General features: G+C 51.0%; 1 protein-coding gene across 1 annotated transcript in view; it reads left to right on the forward strand.

The window, feature by feature from the left end:
* Window positions 1-21,267, forward strand: part of LOC140430128 (solute carrier family 28 member 3-like) — a 516,849-nt gene that overhangs the window by 158,089 nt on the left and 337,493 nt on the right. The window contains exon 7 of the mRNA XM_072517641.1: window positions 2,618-2,731. Within this exon, the coding sequence (XP_072373742.1) occupies window positions 2,618-2,731 (114 nt within the window). The remainder of the gene's footprint in view (window positions 1-2,617; window positions 2,732-21,267) is intronic.

Genomic DNA, 21,267 nt, shown 5'->3' on the forward strand with positions numbered 1-21,267 from the left:
GGTCACGGTCGCAGATGGTGACGTTGTCTAGGTATGGGAACGTGGCCCGCAGCCCGTACTTGTCAACCATTCGGTCCATTTCCCTTTGGAAGACCGAGACCTCGTTGGTGACGCCGAAGGGAAACATGAAGTGATAGAGGCGGCCGTCTGCCTCGAAGGCAGTGTACTGACGGTCCTCCGGGCGGATAAGGAGATGGTGGTACGCAGACTTCAAGTCGACTGTAGAGAAGACTCGATACTGCACAATCTGATTGACCATTTCAGATATGCAGGGGAGGGGGTTTGCAACGAGCTGCGTGTACCAGTTGATGGTCTAGCTATAATCGATGACCATCCGGTGCTTCTCCCCAGTCTTGACAACCATCACTTGGGCTCTCCAGGAGCTGTTACTAGCTTCAATGATCCCCTCTCGCAAGAGTCGCTGGACCTCTGACCTGATGAAGGCCCTGTCCTGGGCACTGTAACGTCTGCTTCTGGTAGCGACGTGCTTACAGTCCAGGGTGAAGTTTGCGAAGAGGGAGGGTGGGGCGACCTTGAGAGTCACGAGGCTACAGACCGTGAGGGGGGGCTGGGTCCATTTAACTATAGGATAAGGCTCTGGAGGTGGCACTGGAAGGCGAGCCCCAGTAATAGGGCAGCGCAGAGATGGGGGAGGACGTAGAGCCTAAAGTTGGTGTACTCTACGCCTTGCACAGTGAGGGTCGCGACACAGTACCCCCGGATCTCTGCGTGGGACCGGAAACCAGGGAGATTTTCTGGATCGCGGGTAGGATGGGGAGGGAGCAGTGCCTTACCATATCTGGGTGTATGAAGCTGTCCGTGCTCCCGGAGTCGAAAAGGCAGGCCGTCTCGAGCACGTTGATCCGGACGGTCATAGTAGACTTTGCGAGGTGGTGCGGCTGTGACTGCTCCAGTGTGACGGATGCGGGTGTCGGAAGACGGTCGGCGGTAGCGGCAGCCAGCGTATGGTCGGGCGAGCTGGGTTCCCGGGAGGCAGCGGAGGGGTCCCAAGATGGCGGCCCCCATGAGTCACACGTGGCAAGCAAGGTTAAAGATGGCGGCCTCCGTGGGTCGCACGTGGTGAGTGATTCCCCAGGGCGTTGGCGAGGAGTTGCCTAGCATATACGTGGTTGACAGACTTCACATAATGTCCTTTTAGCAGCGTTATCGCCTCCGCGTCCCTGATGAGGTTAAAGACTCTTGGGCTCACCCGTGCGTGGAGGACCTGCTTCTTCTGGAGATCCGTGAAGTCTTCGTTGAAAGATGCGAGGTAGGCCTCGAAGCAGCTTAGCCAGTGTTCAAACGTCTCCGTAGCGTCAGCTGCTTGTGGGTCCAGGTGCAAGCGATCAGGCTTGAGTGAGGAGTTCATCTTGAGTGAAGAGTCCATCTTTAGAAGTTTAGTGTATTAAATTGATACACCGTCAATAATAGATGACGAGTGATAAACATAGCTGAGGCTCTGGACCTGAACTGGGTCCGGAGGTGGAGACTTGCCCCTTTTATACAGAAGCCCTGAGGGGAGGAGCCACAGGCGGAGTTAGCCTGGACAAGCCCAGGTATGTACAACAAAGCACAGTGAATATAATACAATGAACACAATAATGTGGTTTATCACATTAGACATGGAGGAATTATGAACATTCATATAGGGAGGATGGCATGTGATAATTGCTGATAGGTTTCCTTGGTCATGTTTGGCCTGAAACTCCGAGGTCATGGAATTCAGCATTAATTTTGAGAACTTCCCCAGCCTCTATCGGTGAGATTTGTACTCTCCCAAAGCCCAATCACTTACACAGTTAAAATTGGGTTCTGTTATCATTCACCTCGAGTGAGACAGGATAGAAGCAAAGATGGTGATGGAGGAGTCTGATCACTTTTGGAAAAAAAATTGAATTCAGATTCCTAAAGTGGGATTTGAACTCACATTCTGCTGGATTATTCACCTAGGCCTCTGGGCTACAGGCCTAGTAACACAATGCTACCTTGCCCAGCACACAATGTTGATTATTTCAGCCACCTATCAGGGAAGGAATCATGAACGTACAGCATAAAAATCAGAAAACATTTTTTTTCGAGCTCAGGGAGGGAAAATTACACGAAAATTGTTAGAAAACGCATCTCCGCTTTGAAAGAATGAAACACTCGAGTTATAATTATTGTGTTCATTCTGAAATCAAAAGCACTTTATTAAAAAGAAAAAAATTGGGAACCAATGGTATTTCTGTTCAAATACATGCAAGTACCCAGACCATCTAAATTCAAATCCAACTCCCAAGAAGTGTAATAAAATCGTACTGAGAATCATTGTTCAAAGCTTAAAGGTTGCCACCAGCATGATGAACTCAACAAAGTAACTGAGCATGTTTGAAGAAAACAGGGTTATCGATATGTTGATTACGTTACGTAACTTTGTCAGAAATATACCTTTGGACCTGAATATAGTGATTTTGGTTTCCGCATCTGAAGGAGCTTGATTTTGGATTGATTTGGATCTTCCATTCAGTTTGGCTCTTGCTCCGAGCAAGATTTTTAGTAAATAATGAGAGAAATGCTAAAATGATGATTCTGTAATTAAGTTCACCTTCTAAAATAATTCTTATTGGATTTATCTTAGGTAAAATGGAGAACTGTTTTCTGGGGCATAGGCTTGCAGTTCATTTTTGGACTCTTCATTTTGAGAACAAAGGCAGGATTCATTGCTTTTGAATGGATGGGAAAACAAGTACAGGTATTTGGGCGATTAGAAATTCTTTAAAACAAATATTGCACTCAAGTATTTATCAAATAACAGTCGATTTGTAAATCATTGCCATGACATGACGGAGGATAGGTTATTATATGAAGTGTCATATATGAGAAAAGTGCTGTACCCACATTTGTGGCCATGGCTTGGGACCTAGATCCAAGTTCTTTAAGCCCTGAAATTCTACAACCATTCCAGCAAACCACCTTCATATAAATCCAGTGGGAGTTTACTGAGGAAATATACACTCAACCAGTCCTGTCAATGCAAGATCCCTGCTTCAAAGCAGAATTATCAGGATTTTGTGGTCGTGGAGCTGGCATTCATACCCATAATGCCATCAAAGTAAAGGAGGGGCAGTAGTATAACGATTCTTTTTCAGGAATTCCGACTCTGAGGGCACGATTCTACGGAAAGATTTCTAAGTGTTGTAGTGAGCGGGAATTGCCGCAAACTTCCTGGCGCTCGGCCCAGCGAGACCGGTTTTCAATGTTAATCGGTCCACTTAACGAGGCCACACTGGATTCTCACCGGAAATGAAGGCTCGTCAGCTTATTCGCCGGCACTACACACGCCAGCGTCCCGCTAACAGCATCGAGCAGCACTTACTCAGCCAACCTCAGCCAGCTCGCAACAATGGCACGAGGAGACCGGCCCCAAGATTCGGGGATGCAGACTGGGGAGGCTGCTAAACGCTATGGAGGCCAGGAGGGATGTCCCCCAATGGTCAGCCATAGGGCAGCTATTGCTGCCTGGGACGAGGGGGTGGCGGTGGCTGTGAGCGCCGGGAATGTGGACAGGTGGCCTCCAGTGCAGGAAAAAGGTCAATGACTTACACCGGCAGCACGAGTGAGTAGATTCCAACTCTTTCACCCCCCCCCCCCCTCCCTGTCGAGACCTCGACCCATGGGACCATCCATCCCCCAACTCTCCATGCGTCCCACAACCCTCCCTCCACCCCCTCCTTCAATTCCAACCCTTCCGTCAACCCCTCCCTCCCACCACTGTGAACCACCTGTGTGGGTAATGATGCCCTCTCTGTGTCTCCTCTGGAAAAGCTTGCCCACAATTGCCGGAGAGAGCCCAGACTGGTGGTGGTGTGCCGGACATCAGAATCCTCACCATCAGGGGTGTGATCGAGCAGTGCTTCGGCATCCTGAAGATGCAGTTCAGTTGCCTGGACTTTTCTGGAAGGGCCCTCCAGTACAAGGCTGAGAGGGCCGCCCGCATCGTGGCGGCCTGCTGCATCCTCCACAACATTGCGCAGCAGAGGTGCGATGTGCTGGATGAGGAGGAAGGACGAGGATGATGCGGGGAAGGGGGAGGATAAGGAGGACGCTCTGGTCGCCTCCAAGTTCACCGACTAGGAGGGAGGGGGTGGAGGGGGAAGCTGGCCAGGGGCAATGACACCATATCCCAATGACACCCACACCCCCTCACTTCCCACCCCACCAAATCCCCTGCTTGCACCCCTCTCTGTTTTACATGCCTGTAGTGCTATATGGTGGCGGCCCTGAGTTGGCAGTAACAGCGGATCTGGTCCATGGGATAGATGATGATGACAACCCATGCTGCGATGAACTCTGGTACTCCGCATCATCTGACCCATGCCCACGATTGCACTGTCCAGCTGGGTGATCCCTGCATGCAGACTGGCTATTCGATCTCAAGGTCGCACCGATTCCCTGGGGAATTCCCTCGGAGTCTGAATTCCTGAAAAAGAATCGTTATACTACTGCCCTGCCCACAGACCCATCAGAGCACCGAGGCTGGGTGTAATGGTGGTAACAGGTGTTTATTGTGAACAAATATTTACAGATCTGTACTCCAGCCCCTTTCACTAAGGGGGATGTGCTCTGCATCCAAGCCAACTTAACTGGTGTCTAACTTTCTGGCCTTACGGGCCTTAACCCGATGCCTAGGTGGTTCCCAAAACAGGGAGACACATACAACAAAACTTTTAAGCGGTCTGACGCATGCTGTCCACGGTGTGGGTAGCTGGAGGCCTCAGTGGCCAGGGCACCCGGCCATGGTGGCTGCATGGGCGCCGGCATGTGGTGCATGGTAGGGGTTTGGACATCCCCCAGAGGGGAGGAGCTGGGTTACGGTTGTGTGTGTGGGGGGGAGGGGTGGGGGGGGGGGGGGGGGGGGGCGGGTTTAGGCCAGGGGCACGGTGCTGCCAACTCACCTTGGCCGCTCTGAGGAGGTTGTGCAGTTTTTTCCTGCACTGGATGCCGGTCCTGACGACGTTGCCCATGGTGGTGACTGCCTCTGCCACCTGCAAACAGTGGTGCCTGGCGGCCTTCCGGGCCATGGTATAGAGTCATCCATCTCCCCTCCACCGCGTCCAGGAGAGTCCAGTTCAGCGCCCTGAACCATTACGCTGCTGTCCATCCAGCCATTTTGTTGGCTGGGATGGTGTGTGTGGTGAGAAGGACCGGTTAAGTGCGGCTGCGGCTTGTCAGCCTCATGAGTGCCAATCACGGACCGGATGAATCCGGCAACGCCTTTCATGGAATTGGTTGTGTTCCACGTGGCACCGTTGCAAGCCCATTATTAGTACTGTGGGCAGCACGGTAGCACAAGTGGCTAGCACTGTGGCTTCACAGCGCCAGGGTCCCAGGTTCGATTCCCCTCAGGGTCACTGACTGTGCAGAGTCTGCACGTTCTCCCCCTGTCTGCGTGGGTTTCCACTGGGTGCTCCGGTTTCCTCCCACAGTCCAAAGACGTGTAGGTTAGGTGGATTGGCCATGCTAAAATTGCCCTTAGTGTCCCAAAAGGTTAGGAGGGGTTATTGGGTTGTGGGGATAGGGTGGAAGTGAGGGCTTAAGTGGGTCGGTGCAGACGCGATGGGCCGAATGGTCTCCTTCTGCTCTGTATGTTCTATGTTCACAGTGCCAGGGTCCCAGGTTCGATTCCTGGCTTGGGTCACTGTCTGTGCGTAGTCTGCACGTTCTCCCTATGTCTGCGTGGGTTTCCTCCGGGAGCTCCAGTTTCCTCCCACTAGCCCTGAATGACATGCTGTTAAGTTATTTTGATATTCCGAATTCTCGCTCCGTGTACCCGAACAGGTGCAGAAATGTGGCGACTAGGGGTTTTGCACAGTAACTTCATTGCAGTGATCATGTAATAATAATAATAATTGCTTATTGTCACAAGTAGGCTTCAATGAAGTTACTGTGAAAAGCCCCTAGTCGCCACATTCCGGATCCTGTTCAGGGAGGCCGGTACAGGAATTGAACCCGCGCTGCTGGCATTGTTCTGCATTACGTCTACTTGTAACAATAAATATTGTTATCATAAAAAATAACGGCGTCAACACTTAGATTCAGAAATGGAGAATCCAGCCTCTTATTTCCGGTCCACTTTTATCCTTTTCCATAACTACCTTAAATCTTAGCGAGTTATGGTCACTACCGCCGAAATGCTGGTGGTGGCCATTTTGATGAGTAAGAAAATAGGGTTTGTGAGCACGAAGGAAGTGAGGGACCCGGGTGGGAGATATGTAATGGTGATTGGGGTATTGGAGGGGATGCCTGTGGTATTGGTGAATGTAGATGCACCAAATTGAAACAATGTACATTTTATGAGGGGGTTGCTGGCAGCGATCCCAGACTTGGCCACGCACCAGTTGATTACAGGAGGAGATTTCAATTGTGTCCAAGAGCCGAGGGTAGATAGATCGAGTCCCAGGTCAATGGGTAGGATACGAATGGCAAAGGAGCTGGGTGGGTTTATGGAAAAGTATGGTGGACCCGTTGTGCTTCAAGGAAGGGAGTATTCATTTTTCTCGCATGTTGATGGGGTGTATTCAAGAACCAACTTTTTAGTGGTGAGTCAGGAGGTTTTGGTTAGGGTAGAGGGGGCAGAGTATGCGGGATAGCAATCTCAAATCATGCGTCCCATTGGCTGGAGATTCGGCTTAGATCGGAATGGGAGCAGAGGCCGGGGTGGAGGCTCAATACGGGGTTGTTGGCAGATAGAGGGTTTTGTGATAAAGTACAGGCTGTGATTAAAGGTTATGTAGAATTGAACCAAAACGGGGAGGTGTTGGTGGCCACATTTTGGGAAGCACTAAAAGCGATCAAATGAAGGGAGATTATCTCGTTCAAGGTATATGCAGATAGGGAAAGGAGGGAGGAATATGAATGGTTAATGAATGGGATAGTTGAGGTAAATGGGGAGTACTCGAGGACACCCACCAAGGAGGGATTAGCGAGGAGGAAAAAGTTGCAGGGGTAATTCGATAGGTTGATGATGTGGAGGGCAGTAGGACAGCTATGTAGCCTAAGGGGGATGCAATACGAATACGGGGAGGAGGCGAGTCGAATGTTAGCGCATCAGCTAGGGAGGCTGGGAAGTATTGAAGATACAGACTGAGGCAGGGGAGGTGGTGTCGGAGCTGGGGAAAATAAATGAGGCGTTTAGGGATTATTATAAAGAGCTGTATAGGGTTGAGCCGAGAGGTGAAGAGGGGGACATGGGATGGTTTTTGATGAACTGGAGTTTCCACAGTTGGCGAAAGAGAAGAGGGAGGTGCTAGAGGAGCCCTTGGGGTTTTGGGAGGTATTGGACAGTATAAGGGGTATGAAGACAGGGAAGGCTCCGGGGCCCGATGGCTACCCAGCGGAATTCTATAAGGAGTTTGCGACAGAGCAAGCACTATATCTCTTGTGGGCTTTTAATGAGGCGCTGGAAAAGGGGGAACTGCAGGCGATGATCACATTGATACCAAAGAAGGGGAATGACCCGTTGGAATATGGGTCGTATAGGCCCATATCGCTGTTAAATACAGTTGTGAAAGTGCTGGCTAAATCGGTGGTGAAAGGATGGAAGGTTGTGCCCTGGGGGTGGTTGCAGAGAATGAAACAGGTTTCGTAAAGGGCAGGCAGCTTTCTAGTAATATAACAAAGCTGTTAAATGTGATCATGACCCATTGAGATCCCAGGTACCGGATGTAGTGGTGTCCATGGATGCGGAGAAGGCATTTGACCGGGTGGAGTGGCGGTAGCTGTTTGAGGTCCTGGGAAGGTTCGGGTTTGGGCCGAAGCTTTTGGAAGGGTGCGCCTGCGTCTGTTATACATAGCACTGGTGGGGAGTGTACAGACTAACGATATGGGCTCACAAAACTTTGAACTGCACAGCAGAACAAGGTGCCCGCTATCGCTGTTGTTTGCGCTAGCGATAGAACCTCTGGCAATGGCTCTAAGGGGGTCAACAGAGTGGCAAGGTATTACGAGGGGACGAAGGGAGCATCAGGTGTTGCTATATGCGGACAACCTACTATTGTATATTTCAGACCCGCTGGAGAGCATGGAGAGGATCATGGACCTGTTGGGGAAGTACGAGGCTAAATGTAGGGAAAAATGAGGGCAGAATAAGTTACGATGGAGGAAGAATCCTGCAGGGGGTCCAGCTTGAGGGATATGGTGACGGCGGCATTGTCAAGGGCATCAAAGAAATACGTGGAGAGCCCAGTGGTGCAGTCCACAGTAAAGGTCTGGAAGCAGCTGAGGAGACATTTCAGGAAAGAAGGGATGTTGGTGTTGGCGCCATTGTTCAAAAACCACAGTTTTAAACCGGGGGGATGAGAATAGATGGTATGTATCGAAGTGGAAAGACACGGAGAGACGTGGGGTTGATTAAGGTAAGGGATCTGTACCGGGAATGCCAGTATAGAGGAGCTGAAGGAGAAGGTAGAGCTCACGAGAGGAAGAGAGTTTAGGTACCTGAGGTAAGGGACTTCGCGAGGGAGGTTTGGAAAGAGTTCCCCAGGTTGTTGGGTACACCCTATTGGAACGTTTGCTGCTTCGGATGTGGAAGGGGAGGGCAGGTTCAGGGACATATACAGGTGGCTTGGAGAGCAGGGAGTGAGCAGCTGGTGAAGATTAAAGAGAAGTGGGAGGGGGAGCTGGGAGGGGAGATAAATTGGGGAATATGGAGTGAGGCACTACGAAGGGTAAATGCGCAAGGATGAGCCTGATGCGGTTAAAGATCGTACGCAGAGTACATATGACTCGGTCAAGAATGAGTGGGTTCTTCCAGGGGGTGGCAGATGAGTATGAGAAGTATGGGCGGGGACCAGCAAATCATGCACATATGTTCTGGGGCTGCGGAAACTTGGAGAGATTCCAGGCGGGAGTGTTCGCAGCGCTAACAAGAACAGGGGGGGGGAGAGGTTGAGCTGGACCCTTTGGTGGCATTATTTGGGATAGTGAAAAAGCCGCAGCTGATTTGGGGTGGAAGGCAGATGTTATGGCATTCGCCTCTCTGATTGCCCGGTGAAGAATTCTGTTGGAGTGACAGTCAGCAGCACCGCCAGGGATGGTAGCCCGGCTTGGGTGACTTATATGACATTCTTCGGCTGGAAAAGATCAAATTCGAATTAAGGGGTTCAGTGGAGGGCTTTGAGGCAAAGTGGGGGATGTTCATGGCCGTGTTTGAGGAATTGTTCATCGCGGGGGTGAGGGTCAAGGGGGTGGGTGAAAAAGGGGAAACATTTGTACAAACTGCATAGTTGTGTGTTGGGGAGCGAGCTTGTTGGTTGCTTGTTTTGTAACCTTTTAATATAAATTTGGAATAAAATACATTTGGAAAAAAACTGATCCACTCGGATTAGGGAGCTTGGACTGTGCAGGATCGTGGCAGCATCACAGCATCAGCCTGGCAGTATTGAGCACACTTGCATAATGATCCTTTTCTTATTGCACATTAGCTACTGATGAATGTCGTGAAATCCCTTCTGGGAGTGCTACGTGAGTGCAATTGGTGGTGTTCTCCACCTGTGAGAAGCCAACAAGATACACAAAGATGAGCGTCTGGGTAGTCTGACTGACAGATTATCAGATAAAATTGACAGAATTGGCCTTGGCAAACAATAAATCAGAAATTGATCTAACAGATATGTGGGCTATGCCTGGTACATATCTGGGACAGAGCCCTGGAAGGATTAGGAACCAAAAGGCTATCACCCTGTAGCCTGGTAAGGTCACAGCAAATGCACTTTCATTGCATATGCACAAAGGGGTTAGGTTTCAACAAGGCAGTTATGCTGCATTTATACAGAGTCTATACACAAAAGGATTCCTCAGACACATCAAGTTTAATACTTTTAGAGACCCAAGTCAACTCACCGTTGCAAGGTAGGTTAAGAGCACCACTATTTACTGCATAATATCCACCAAAAATGAAAATGGTCAAGAATCATTTTGAAAAGGGGATATCAATTCACTGGGCCAGTTTTTGTCAGCTTTTAAAAGAGGCAAAAAACCTAAAGGATCTATTAGTCAAGAAAAGAGTAAGGGCACAAACTGCCCCATTTCCAAACCGCCTTCCACTGCTCCCACTCATAGCCCCACTTCCCAGCCCTTGCAGTTTCTCTCCCTTACCCTTTGCAGTCTCTCTCTCTGCACCTCAAAGAGGGTCACTCTTGTTGTGTTTGGTCCCTTGTACTTTTAAGATGAACTCACCAAGCACTTTGATCTGCCCAATCAAGATCCTTTTTTATTGTGTCTCGTGCAGTAGGGTGGTAATCTGATACAGAGCACGTTATCATGGAGTCTTGCTACTCCTCTGGAACTTACAACTTCTGCTGACCTGTTACATGTACGTCTTATTACCCTCTCTCTCGTGTTCTTCTGGAGATGGCCTGATGAGCCCCTCTTTATATACGGTCCACGGTCACATGACCTTGGTCTGTACCACTACCTGCTGGTTGGAGGTCTCGCACCATTCAACTATGATATGGCCCATAGGCATATCACCACATCTCTCACCCCCCCTCCCCCGAGCCCCTCACTTTTTGCCTTGGTGTCTCTCTCTCATTTCCCTGTCCCCCAACCTCTCTTCCCCTTGGAGCGTCTCTGTCTCTGTCCCTCTTTCTCTGTCTCTCCCCTCACCCCCTAGAGTGTCTCCTTCCTCCCCCACCCCTCCCAAATCCCTCAGTTTCTACCGACAGATTCTGTCTCTTCCAATTCCAAGGGGGTCAACTTTTCAATCATTCATGATTGAATTGTCCTTGGCGTTTTGTGGGATTTCAAGGATGACTTCACCCACTGCCCCTGTGTAATTTGAACCCTGCTACCATGTGATATTCAGTCATGTCAAGTATGATATGCCCTTGTCAGTTTGGTGGGTTGTGCCTCCTGTGAGCTGCATCTTTCAAGTTCTCTGCTTTTTACAGATCCCTCTCTGCTAGTCATCTCTCTGTTGGTCATCTCGGAACGACTGCCCTCTCTGCTGCTCCTCCTCTCCTGTGCAGCTATAATCTATGACCAGCTATGGCTCTTATTATTCGCATGTTACTGGTCATCTGTGGTCCAGTCTAAGGTAGCATAAACGGCATGTGACAGATCAACCCCTAATACAGAAAGTAATCATTCAGCAAAAGTAATGTGAACAAACGGGGCAGCACGGTAGCATAGTGGTTAGCACAGTTGCTTCACAGCTCCAGGGTCCCAGGTTCGATTCCGGCTTGGGTTACTGTCTGTGCGGAGTCTGCACATTCTCCCTGTGCTTGCGTGGGTTTCCTCCGGGTGCTCCGGTTTCCTCCCACAGTCCAAAGATGTTCAGGTTAGGTGGATTGGCCATGATAAATTGCCCTTGGTGTTCAAAAAGGTGAGGTGGGGTTACGGGGATAGGGTGGAGGTGTGGGTTTAAGTGTGGTGCTCTTTCCAAGGGCCGGTGCGGACTTGATGGGCCGAATGGCCTTCTTCTGCACTGTAAATTCTATTAAACCCTTATCCTTAAGCATCAGCTGTGAGTGATGAGTATCTGTTCGCATATTTCCCTGGGAGTGAGTCAATCCCCTCAATTGCTGCTGTGTATTAACCTTATTTTCACTGGCAGATGTCCAGAGGTTCAGAAAAGTTTTGACTCAATGTTATCAGTCGTGCTGAAAGCTGTTGAACTGAAGTGAAATATTGCTCTCCTAGAGGGGCTATGTACACACAGCCTAACCAGTAAAATGCCGAAGTTGGCATGTTGGAGCCAGCATCCTGACATGCTGTCTATTTCACTTTTCTAACCCCTCCAACACCACCTGAACCGAATTCCATACCCACCTGCAGATTAAAATTCAGCCCATTGAATTGCTCATAGTATTTCTCACGGGATACTTAAAAAAATATATATATTTTTATTCCCAATCAAAGTATACAAAATACACACAATCTCTAAAAACATATCACAATCCACACAGTTTGACATATTTTCCCTGTTTTCTCCCCCGACCTCCCCACCCGCTGGCAAAAAAAAGTTCTCAAATAGAGATGCAGATTCTCAGGCCCTGGGGATTCCAAATAGGGACAGTACAGGAACATCCACCTTGTCACAAAGAACTCCGCCTCTGACCCTCTGAGAGCGAACTTAATTTTTTACAATTTGAGGAGCTCTGCCACATTCCCCAACCGCGCTGACACCCTTGGTGGCTCCACCGACCTCCACCCTAGTTGAATTTGTCGTCGGCGAAGGCCACAACATCAGCCCCTCCAGTAGCTCTAACACTCTGCAAATCATCACCAATGGACACGGCGCCATTTTCACCCCCATGATTCATGATTTCCAACAGTGCTTCAGAAACGGGGCTCCAAAAACCCACTAACCTCGGACAAGAGCTTGCAGGGAACATAGACTAACACTAAGAGTTTCTATAGATATGTAAAGAGAAATGTAGGCCCCCGTCAGACAGAAACAGGGGAATGCATAATAAGGAACAAAGAAATGGCTGAGCAATTGAATACATACTTTGGTTCTGTCTTCACAAAAGAGGGCACAAATCAGATACCAGAAATGCTGGAGAATGAAAGGTTTGGTGAGAGGGAAGAACTGAGGGAAATCAACATGAGTAGCGAAATGGTGCTAGGAAAAGTGATGGGATTGAAGGTGGATAAATCCCCAGGGCCTGAGAATCTGCATCCCAGAGTGCTTAAGGAGGTGGCTCTGGAAATAGTGGATGCATTGGTGGTCATCTTCCGGGATTCTATAGACGCTGGAACAGTCCCCGCAGATGGAGGGTAGCTCATGTCACTCCAGTATTCAAAAAGGGAGGCAGAGAGAAAGCAGGGAATTATAGACCAGTGAGCCTAACATCGGAAGTGGGGAAAATTCTTGAATCCATTATCAAGGCCTTTATAGCTGGACATTTAGAAAGCAGTGGCAGGATCAGTCAGAGTCAGCCTAGGTTTATGAAGGGGAAATCATGCCTGACAAATCTGTTGGAATTCTTTGAAGATGTAACCAGTACAGTTGACAAGGGGGAGCCAGTCGATGTGGTATATTTGGATTTTCAGAAGGCGTTTGACAAAGTCCCGCTTAAGAGATTATTGTGCAAAATTAAAGCGCATGGGATTGGGGGAAGTGCATTGAGGTGGATAGAAAACTGTCTGGCAGAGAGGAAACAAAGAGTAGGAATTAATGAATCCTTTTCAAATTGGCAGTCAGTAACTTGTGGGGTGCCACAGGGATTGGTGCTGGGACCCCAGCTATTCACAATATATATTAATGATTTGGATGAGGGAACAAAATGTAACATCTCAAAGTTTGCAGATGATACCAAGTTGGGTGGGAGTGTGAACTGTGACGAGGATGCAGGGATCCCACAACATGATCTGGACAGATTGGGCGAGTGGGCAAATCAATGGCAAATGCAGTATAATTTGGGTAAGTGTGAGGTTATTCACTTTGGAAGCAAAAACAGGAAGGCAGATCACTACTTGTATGGTTGTAAATTGGCAGAGGAGAGTGTGCAGCGGGACCTGGGTGTCCTTGTGCACCAGTCGCTGAAGGTAAGCATGCAGGTGCAGCAGGCTGTAAAGAAGGCTAATGGTATGTTGGCCTTCATTGCGGGAGGTTTCGAGTACAGAAGCAGAGATGTGTTGCTGCATTATACAGGGCCTTCCTTGGTGAGGCCACACCTAGAATATTGTGTGCAGTTTTGGTGTCCTTTTCTGATGAAGGATGTTCTTGCTCTTGAGGGAGTGCAGCGAAGGTTTACCAGACTGATTCAAGGATGGAGGGACTATCATATGAGGAGAGATTGACTAGGTCAGTATTGTTCTTGCTGGAGTTCAGAAGAATGAGGGGGGAATCTCATGGAGACTTAAAATTCTAATAGGACTAGACAGGGTAGATGCAAGGAAGATATTCCCAATGATGGGCGTGTCCAGAACCAAGGGTCACAGTCTGAGGATTCAGGGAAAACCATTTCGGACAGAGATGAGAAGACATTTCTTCACCCAAAGAGTGGTGAGCCTGTGGAATTCATTTCCACAAGAAGTTGTTGATGCTAAAACGTTGAATATATTCAAGAGCCGGCTAGATATAGCACTTGGGGAGAATGGGATCAAAGGCTATGGGGAGAATGCAGGATTAGGCTATTGAGTTGCATGATCAGCCATGATCGTGATAAATGGCGGAGCAGGCTCGAAGGGCCAAAAGGCCTTCTCCTCCTATCTTCTATGTATCTATGTATAACCACAACATGGACATGATTCACTTGACCCCCTTCCAAATCTCTCACACTTGCCCTCGAATTCTTGAAAGAACCTGCTTAGAGGGCCCGGATCATATGAGCCCTATGCACCACTTTAAACTGTACCAGGCTCATCCTAGCAGAGGATGACGTTGCATTCACTGGTGCATAATTTCACTCCAGCCCCCCATCCCAATTCCATTCCCAACACTTCCTCCCACTTACGCTTTATCTCCTTAGTTGGCACCTTCTCTTTGTCCACCAACCACCTGTAAATGTCTGCAATCTTCCAATCTCCCAGCTTGTCCTGCATTAATAACTTTTTCAACAAGGTATGTTCCGGCAGTTGAGGGAACAAAGTCCCACACCTGTATATACCTAAACTCACTCCCCCTTGACAACTCATATCTCCTGCAACTCTCCCAACCCTGCAGACATCCCTTCTACAAACAGATCCCTCACCTGCTCCACCCCTTCTGTCTGCCAATGCCTGTACGTTGCACCTATCTCCGTTGGAACGAATGTGCTTCTCACATATTGGGGCAAGTATCGATATACCCTGCCATGCCAAAGTGCCACCTCAACTGATTGCAAACCTTTAGGGATGATGCCACCACCGGGCTCACAGTATACTTATTTTGGGGAGAACGGGAGAGGGGCCATAGCCAGGGCCCTCGGACAACCCCTCTCACACACACAAAGCCTCTTGCACCCCCCCCCAACAAACTCTGAACCCACGGCAATTGCCGGCCCATACAAATGTCGAAGTTAACCTGTCCATTTTTTGGAAGAACGCCTATGGCAGGAATATCAGCAGGGACTGGAAAACAACCCAAAACCCTGTAAGGTTGTTCTTGATCGTCTGCACCCTTCCTGCCAATGATAGCGGGAGGGCGCCCCACCTCTTCAGATCTCCTTTCACTCCCTCCACCAAGTCGGCTACGTTCCACTTAAACTTTGTGGCCCGCTCACGGTCCACCTGAATACCTAAATATATAAACCTACTGGTGGCCAGCCTGAATGGTAGTGCACTCAAATATCATCCCCTGGGCCTTCACCGTAAATACTTCGCTTTTTGCATCATTCAATTGATACCATGAAAACACACCAAACTTCCCCACTATGCTCAGTATCCTCTCCATGTAATCCAACAGATTCAAAATGTACAGCAACAAGTCATCCGCATTCAGCGAAACTCGATACTCCCGACCTCCCCATACAATACCCGACCACTCTCTCGATGCCCTGAGCGCTATGGACTAAGGTTCGATAGCCTGTGCAAACAGCACTGGAGATAACGGGCACCCTGCCTCTTGCCCCTATACAACTGAAATTCTGCAGAAATGATTAAGTTTATCCTTACACTGGCTGTAATAGCAGCATACAGTAACTGCACCCAGGAGATTAACATAGGCCCGAAACCGAACCTTCCCAGGATTGAATAAATACCTCCACTCTATCTTATCAAATGGCTTTTCCGTGTCCATCGACACAATAACATCCGGTACCTTACCCTTCGACAGAATCATAACCACATTCAGCAAGCACCTAATATTGTTCGACAACTGCCACCCTTTCACACCGTCTGATGCTGTGAGACCACCTCGGAACACACCCCTCCAGCCGACTAGCAAGCACCTTCACCAACACCTTCACATCTGTGTTTAAAAGGAAGGTGGCATGTATGACCCATGCTCCACCCGGTCCTTATCCTTGAGGATTAAAGAAATCAACACTTGAACCAATGTGGCAGCCAGCTCCCCCATGACATCCCTCAACTGCACTATCTCCCACATGGCCGCTTGTCGTCTCAACTGATGCGTTAACAGGCGGCTGGCCTCTTCATACTCATACAGAACCTCCCTTGATCGCTGGAGTTGATTCACTGCTTTCCCTGTCATCAGCAAATCAAATTCCCCTTGCAATTTCTTCCATTCCACCATAAGCTCCCTGGTCAGGGCCCCTGAATACCGCTGGTCCACATCCAAAAGTGCTGCCACCAACCTCTGTCTCTCTGGCGCCTCTACCTTATCACTGTGGACCTTTTACGATATCATCTCCCCCACACCATTGCATTCAATCCCTCCCAAACCGTGGAGGACGAGACCTCCCCGTTCTGTTTGAACTCTGCATACTTATTCATCACCGAAGTTACCCTTCCACAAAACCTTTTATTTGCCAACAGCGCAAAATCCATCCTCCTGAGGTCCGCTGTACCTGGCCCCTACCAAACCTTGCATCCATGTGGTGAGGCACGTGGTCTGCTCCCCACTATCCCCAGGAGCTTTGATTTCTCAACCACAAAAAAAATCTATACCGGAATATATCCAGTGCACATGCGAGTAGGAGAATTCATTCCCAGATGTATAAACCTCCATGGTTTCACCCCCCCACCCCAATCTAGTCCATAAACACTCCCAACTCCTTCACCATTCCCGACTACGTCAGCGACTTTGGGCTCGACCGATCCATCCGACGGTCTAACATACAGTTGAAACCATCCCTCCATTATTATTTAATGCAAATCCAGATCCGAGAGGGCTGCCATCACCCTCTTAATAAACTCTGCATCACCCCAATTTGGCGCATAAATGTTTACCAACATAATCAGTGCTCCCTCCTGAGGTAGCCTCAATAATGATGCTTAGAGATTAAACTGTAAAGAAGGCTTTATTAGGCTAATAACTGTGCTACAGATATGGACGAGAGCTGACTGCTATACAGACCATGAGTCAGGCATTTGTGTATGGCTCCCAGATGGGCGGAGCCAGAGGCGGAGTCCCCAGGGTTCCAAGCCTGGTCTTAAAGGGGACATCACCTTACATGATGATAAGGCAGTAACCGTTCATCACATTCACCCCCTGTTTAAAAAGGAGTCCGGCGGGGGTGAAGTGCCATCATAGGTCCATCCGTCTCGGCGGCCGGATCGTCCTCCTCGATCTCCTCAGTTCGGGCGGTGGTGCGGCGGGCACGGACGTGCCGGTTGAGGGCACATCCGGGAGCACAGCGGTCGGAGCTTCGGTCCGGGTCGGGGCAGAGGAACTCGGCAGGGCCGGGGGTAGCGGCGCCGGCGGGGTGTGTAAAGGGGGGGCGCACGGTAGGAGCTCACCAACGGGTGGTAGGGCCGGAAGGGGGTGTGTTGTAGGGGGCGACGGGTCCTGCAGGGGAGCGGCGCGGGAAGGGGCGTCTGTGGTGGAGGATCCAGCGGGCGCCAGATCCCGGAGGGAAACCGTATCTTGCCTGCCGTCGGAGTACTCCACGTAGGCGTAACTGGGGTTGGCGTGGAGCAGTCGGACCTTTTCAACTAGGGGGTCCGTTTTATGGCTCCTCGCGTGTCTCCGGAGAAGAACAGGTCCCGGAGCCGTCAGCCAAGGTGGAAGCGAGACCCCGGAGGTAGACTTCCTGGGGAAGAGAAACAATCGCTCATGAGGGGTCTCATTTGTGGCCGTGCAGAGGAGTGACCTAATGGAGTGTAGGGCATCGGGTAGGACCTCCTGCCAGCGGGTGGTTGGGAGATTTCTCGACCGCAGGGCCAGAAGGACAGCCTTCCACACGGTCGCGTTCTCCCTCTCCACCTGCCCGTTTCCCCGTGGGTTATAGCTGGTCGTTCTGCTCGAGGCGATGCCTTTGCTGAGCAGATACTGACGCAGTTCATCGCTCATGAACGATGTACCCCGGTCGCTGTGGATATAAGCAGGGAAACCGAACAGAGTGAAGATGCTGTGCAGTGCCTTAATCACCGTGGCTGAGGTCATGTCGGTGCAGGGAATGGCGAATGGGAAACGGGAGAACTCATCGATCACGGTGAGGAAATAGGCATAACGGTTGGTGGACGGGAGGGGCCCCTTGAAGTCCACGCTCAGTCGCTCAAAGGGGCCCGAGGCCTTCACGAGCCGAACCTTGTCTGGCCGATAGAAGTGCGGTTTGCACTCCACACAGACCTGGCAGGCCCTGACCATGGCCTTGACCTCCTTGGTTGAGTAAGGTAGGTTGCGGGACTTGATGAAATGGACGAGCCGGGTAACCCCCGGGTGACAGAGGTCATTGTGGATGGCTTGCAGGCGGTCCTCCTGCGCGGGACAGGGCATCTGGGGGCTCGTTGAGCTCCCCTGGACGATACTTGATATCGTACGAGTAGGTGGAGAGTTCGATCCTCCACCTCAAAATTTTATCGTTTTTTATTTTGCCCCGTTGCGTGTTATCGAACATATAGGCGACCGACCGTTGGTCGGTGACGAGGGTAAACCTCCTACCGGTGAGGTAATGTCTCCAGCACCGCACAGCCTCCACAATGGCTTGTGCCTCCTTTTCGACTGCAGAGTGTCGAATCTCGGAGGCGGTGAGGGTTCGGGAGAAGAACGCTACTGGTCTGCCTCCTTGATTGAGGGTAGCAGCCAGGGCGATGTCTGATGCATCGCTCTCTACCTGGAAAGTGATGGTTTCGTCCACCGCGTGCATGGCGGCCTTGATGATGTCGGCCTTGATGCGGTTGAAGGCCAATTGAGCCTCAGCCGAGAGGGGAAAAGTGGTGGTCTTTAGGAGTGGGCGGGCTTTGTCCGCATACTTGGGGACCCACTGGGCGTGATAGGAGAAAAGCCCCAAGCACCGTTTGAGGGCCTTGAGGCTGCGGGGGAGAGGGAGTTCCTTAAGGGGGTGCATGCGGTCGGGGTCGGGACCTAGGACCCCGTCTTCCACGACATAGCCGAGGATGGCCAGCCGGGTGGTGTGGAAAACGCATTTGCCCTCGTTATAGGTCAGGTTAAGGGCTCGGGCGGTCTGGAGGAACTTTTTGAGGTTAGCGTCATGGTCCTGCTGATCATGGCCGCAGATGGTGACATTGTCCAAGTACGGGTATGTAGCCCACAAACCGTACTGGTCCACCATTTGGTCCATCGCCCTTTGAAAGTCGGAGACCCCATTTGTGACACCAAAGGGGACCCTGAGAAAGTGGAAGAGCCGGCCGGCTGCTTCGAAGGCAGGATAGAGGCGGTCTTTTGGTCGGATGGGGAGCTGGTGGTAGGCAGATTTGAGGTCGACCGTGGAAAAGACTCGGTATTGGGCGATCCGATTTACCATTTCCGCGATGCGAGGAAGGGGGTACGCATCAAGCTGCGTGAATCAGTTTATGCTCTGGCTATAATCCACGACCATCCATTTCTTCTCCCCGGACCGGACTACCACCACTTGCGCTCTCCAAGGGCTGTTGCTAGCCTCGATGACCCCCTCTCCCAGTAAACGCTGGACCTCTGACTTGATAAAAGCCATATCTTGGGCACTGTAGCGCCGGCTCCTGGTGGCGACGGGATTACAGTCGAGAGTGAGGTTAGCGAATAGCGAGGGGGGTGCGACTTTCAGTGTCGCAAGGCAGCACACCGTGAGGGGGGGCAAGGGTCCGCCGAACTTCAGTGTCAGGCTTTGGTGGCTGCACTGGAAATCCAGTCCGAGCAGCAGGGGGGCACAGAGGTGAGGGAGGATATAAAATTTGAAACGGGTGTATTTGGCACCCTGGATCGAGAGATCCGCAATACAGTACCCCGTGATTTGTACCGAGTGGGACCCAGATGCGAGGGCTATGGTTTGGGATGTGGGATGGGTGCATAGGGAGCAGCGCCTTACCGTTTCAGGGTGGATAAAGCTCTCCGTGCTCCCGGAGTCGAAGAGGCATGCAGTGTCGTGCCCGTTGACCTGGACCTGCATCATGGAGTTCTGCAGGTGTTTTGGCTGAGTTTGATCGAGGGTGATCGCACCCAGTCGCGGGTAGTCGGAGTCGTAAAATGGCCGCTGCCGTTGGTCGCACGTGTCGTGTCGAGAAGATGGCCGCCGACCAGATGGCCGCTCCCATGATTCGCACGAGGCTGATGACGCGTCAGAAGAGGACGTGTCGGGTCGGTGCGCAGCAGCATTGCGAGGCCTGCGGGCCTGAGAGCCTGATTTTCGGGCCGGCTGTTCTTTGTTTTTCTGGCCCCTGGGTCTGGCCAGGCAGACCCTCGCAAAGTGCCCTTTCTTCCCGCAGTCGCTGCAGATTGCGGAGCGGGCTGGGCAGCGTGGGCGTGGGTGCTGGCCCTGCCCACAGAAGTAGCAAGGTGTGCCCCCATGGTGAGCGGGTCGCCGCGTGGCGCAGGCCTGTAATACGGGCGAGTGTGAGGAAGTCCGGGGGGGGCTGGCAGAGTCCGCGGGGTACGTACCCAAGTTATGTCGGGCCACCTTCAGCGAGGAGGCGAGCGTTAGCGTCTCCTGGAGGTCTTTTGCCCCGTTTTCGAGCAGTCGCTGCCGGATGTAGGTCGAGCGGATGCCGGACACGAAAGAATCTCTGATGTGCAGGTTCATATGGACTTCCCCTGTCACATCCTGATGGTCACAGTCCCTGGCCAGCGCGGTGAGTTTCTCAACAAACTCGTCGAGCGATTTCCCCCGAGCGCTGCCGGCAGGTAGAGAGCAGATGCTGGGCGTGCACCTCATTGACGGGTTTGACAAACCGCTTGCGGAGCAACTCAATCGCTTCCTCTTAGATCGTCGCCTTTTCGAGCGTGGCGGAGATTCTGTGACTCACCCGGGCGTGGAGTAGACGCAGCTTGCGTGGCCCCAGGATGGGAGTCTCTGCGGAGTCCAGGTAGGCCTCGAAGCACCGCAGCCAGTATTTAAAAATTTCCTTTGCCTCCGGCGTTCGTGCTTCCAGATTGAGCTTCTCTGGTTTTAGGCCTGCGTCCATCCTGAATCTAGTTTAGCCTAATAAATTGAGGTACCCTCAATAATGATGCTTAGAGATTAAACTGTAAAGAAGGCTTTATTAGGCTAATAACTGTGCTACAGATATGGACGAGAGCTGACTGCTATACAGACCATGAGGCAGGCCTTTATGTATGGTTCCCAGATGGGCGGAGCCAGAGGCGGAGTCCCCAGGGTTCCAAGCCTGGTCTTAAAGGGGACATCACCTTACATGATGATGAGGCAGTAACCGTTCATCACACCTCCAGAATCCCACTCGCCATCACGTACCGACCCCCTGGGGCCCGCACCTCAGTGGCCAGCACAAACGACACCCTTTTACTAA

The sequence above is a fragment of the Scyliorhinus torazame genome, chromosome 9 (genome assembly GCF_047496885.1).
Source record: "Scyliorhinus torazame isolate Kashiwa2021f chromosome 9, sScyTor2.1, whole genome shotgun sequence".
Classification (NCBI taxonomy): Eukaryota; Metazoa; Chordata; class Chondrichthyes; order Carcharhiniformes; family Scyliorhinidae; genus Scyliorhinus; species Scyliorhinus torazame.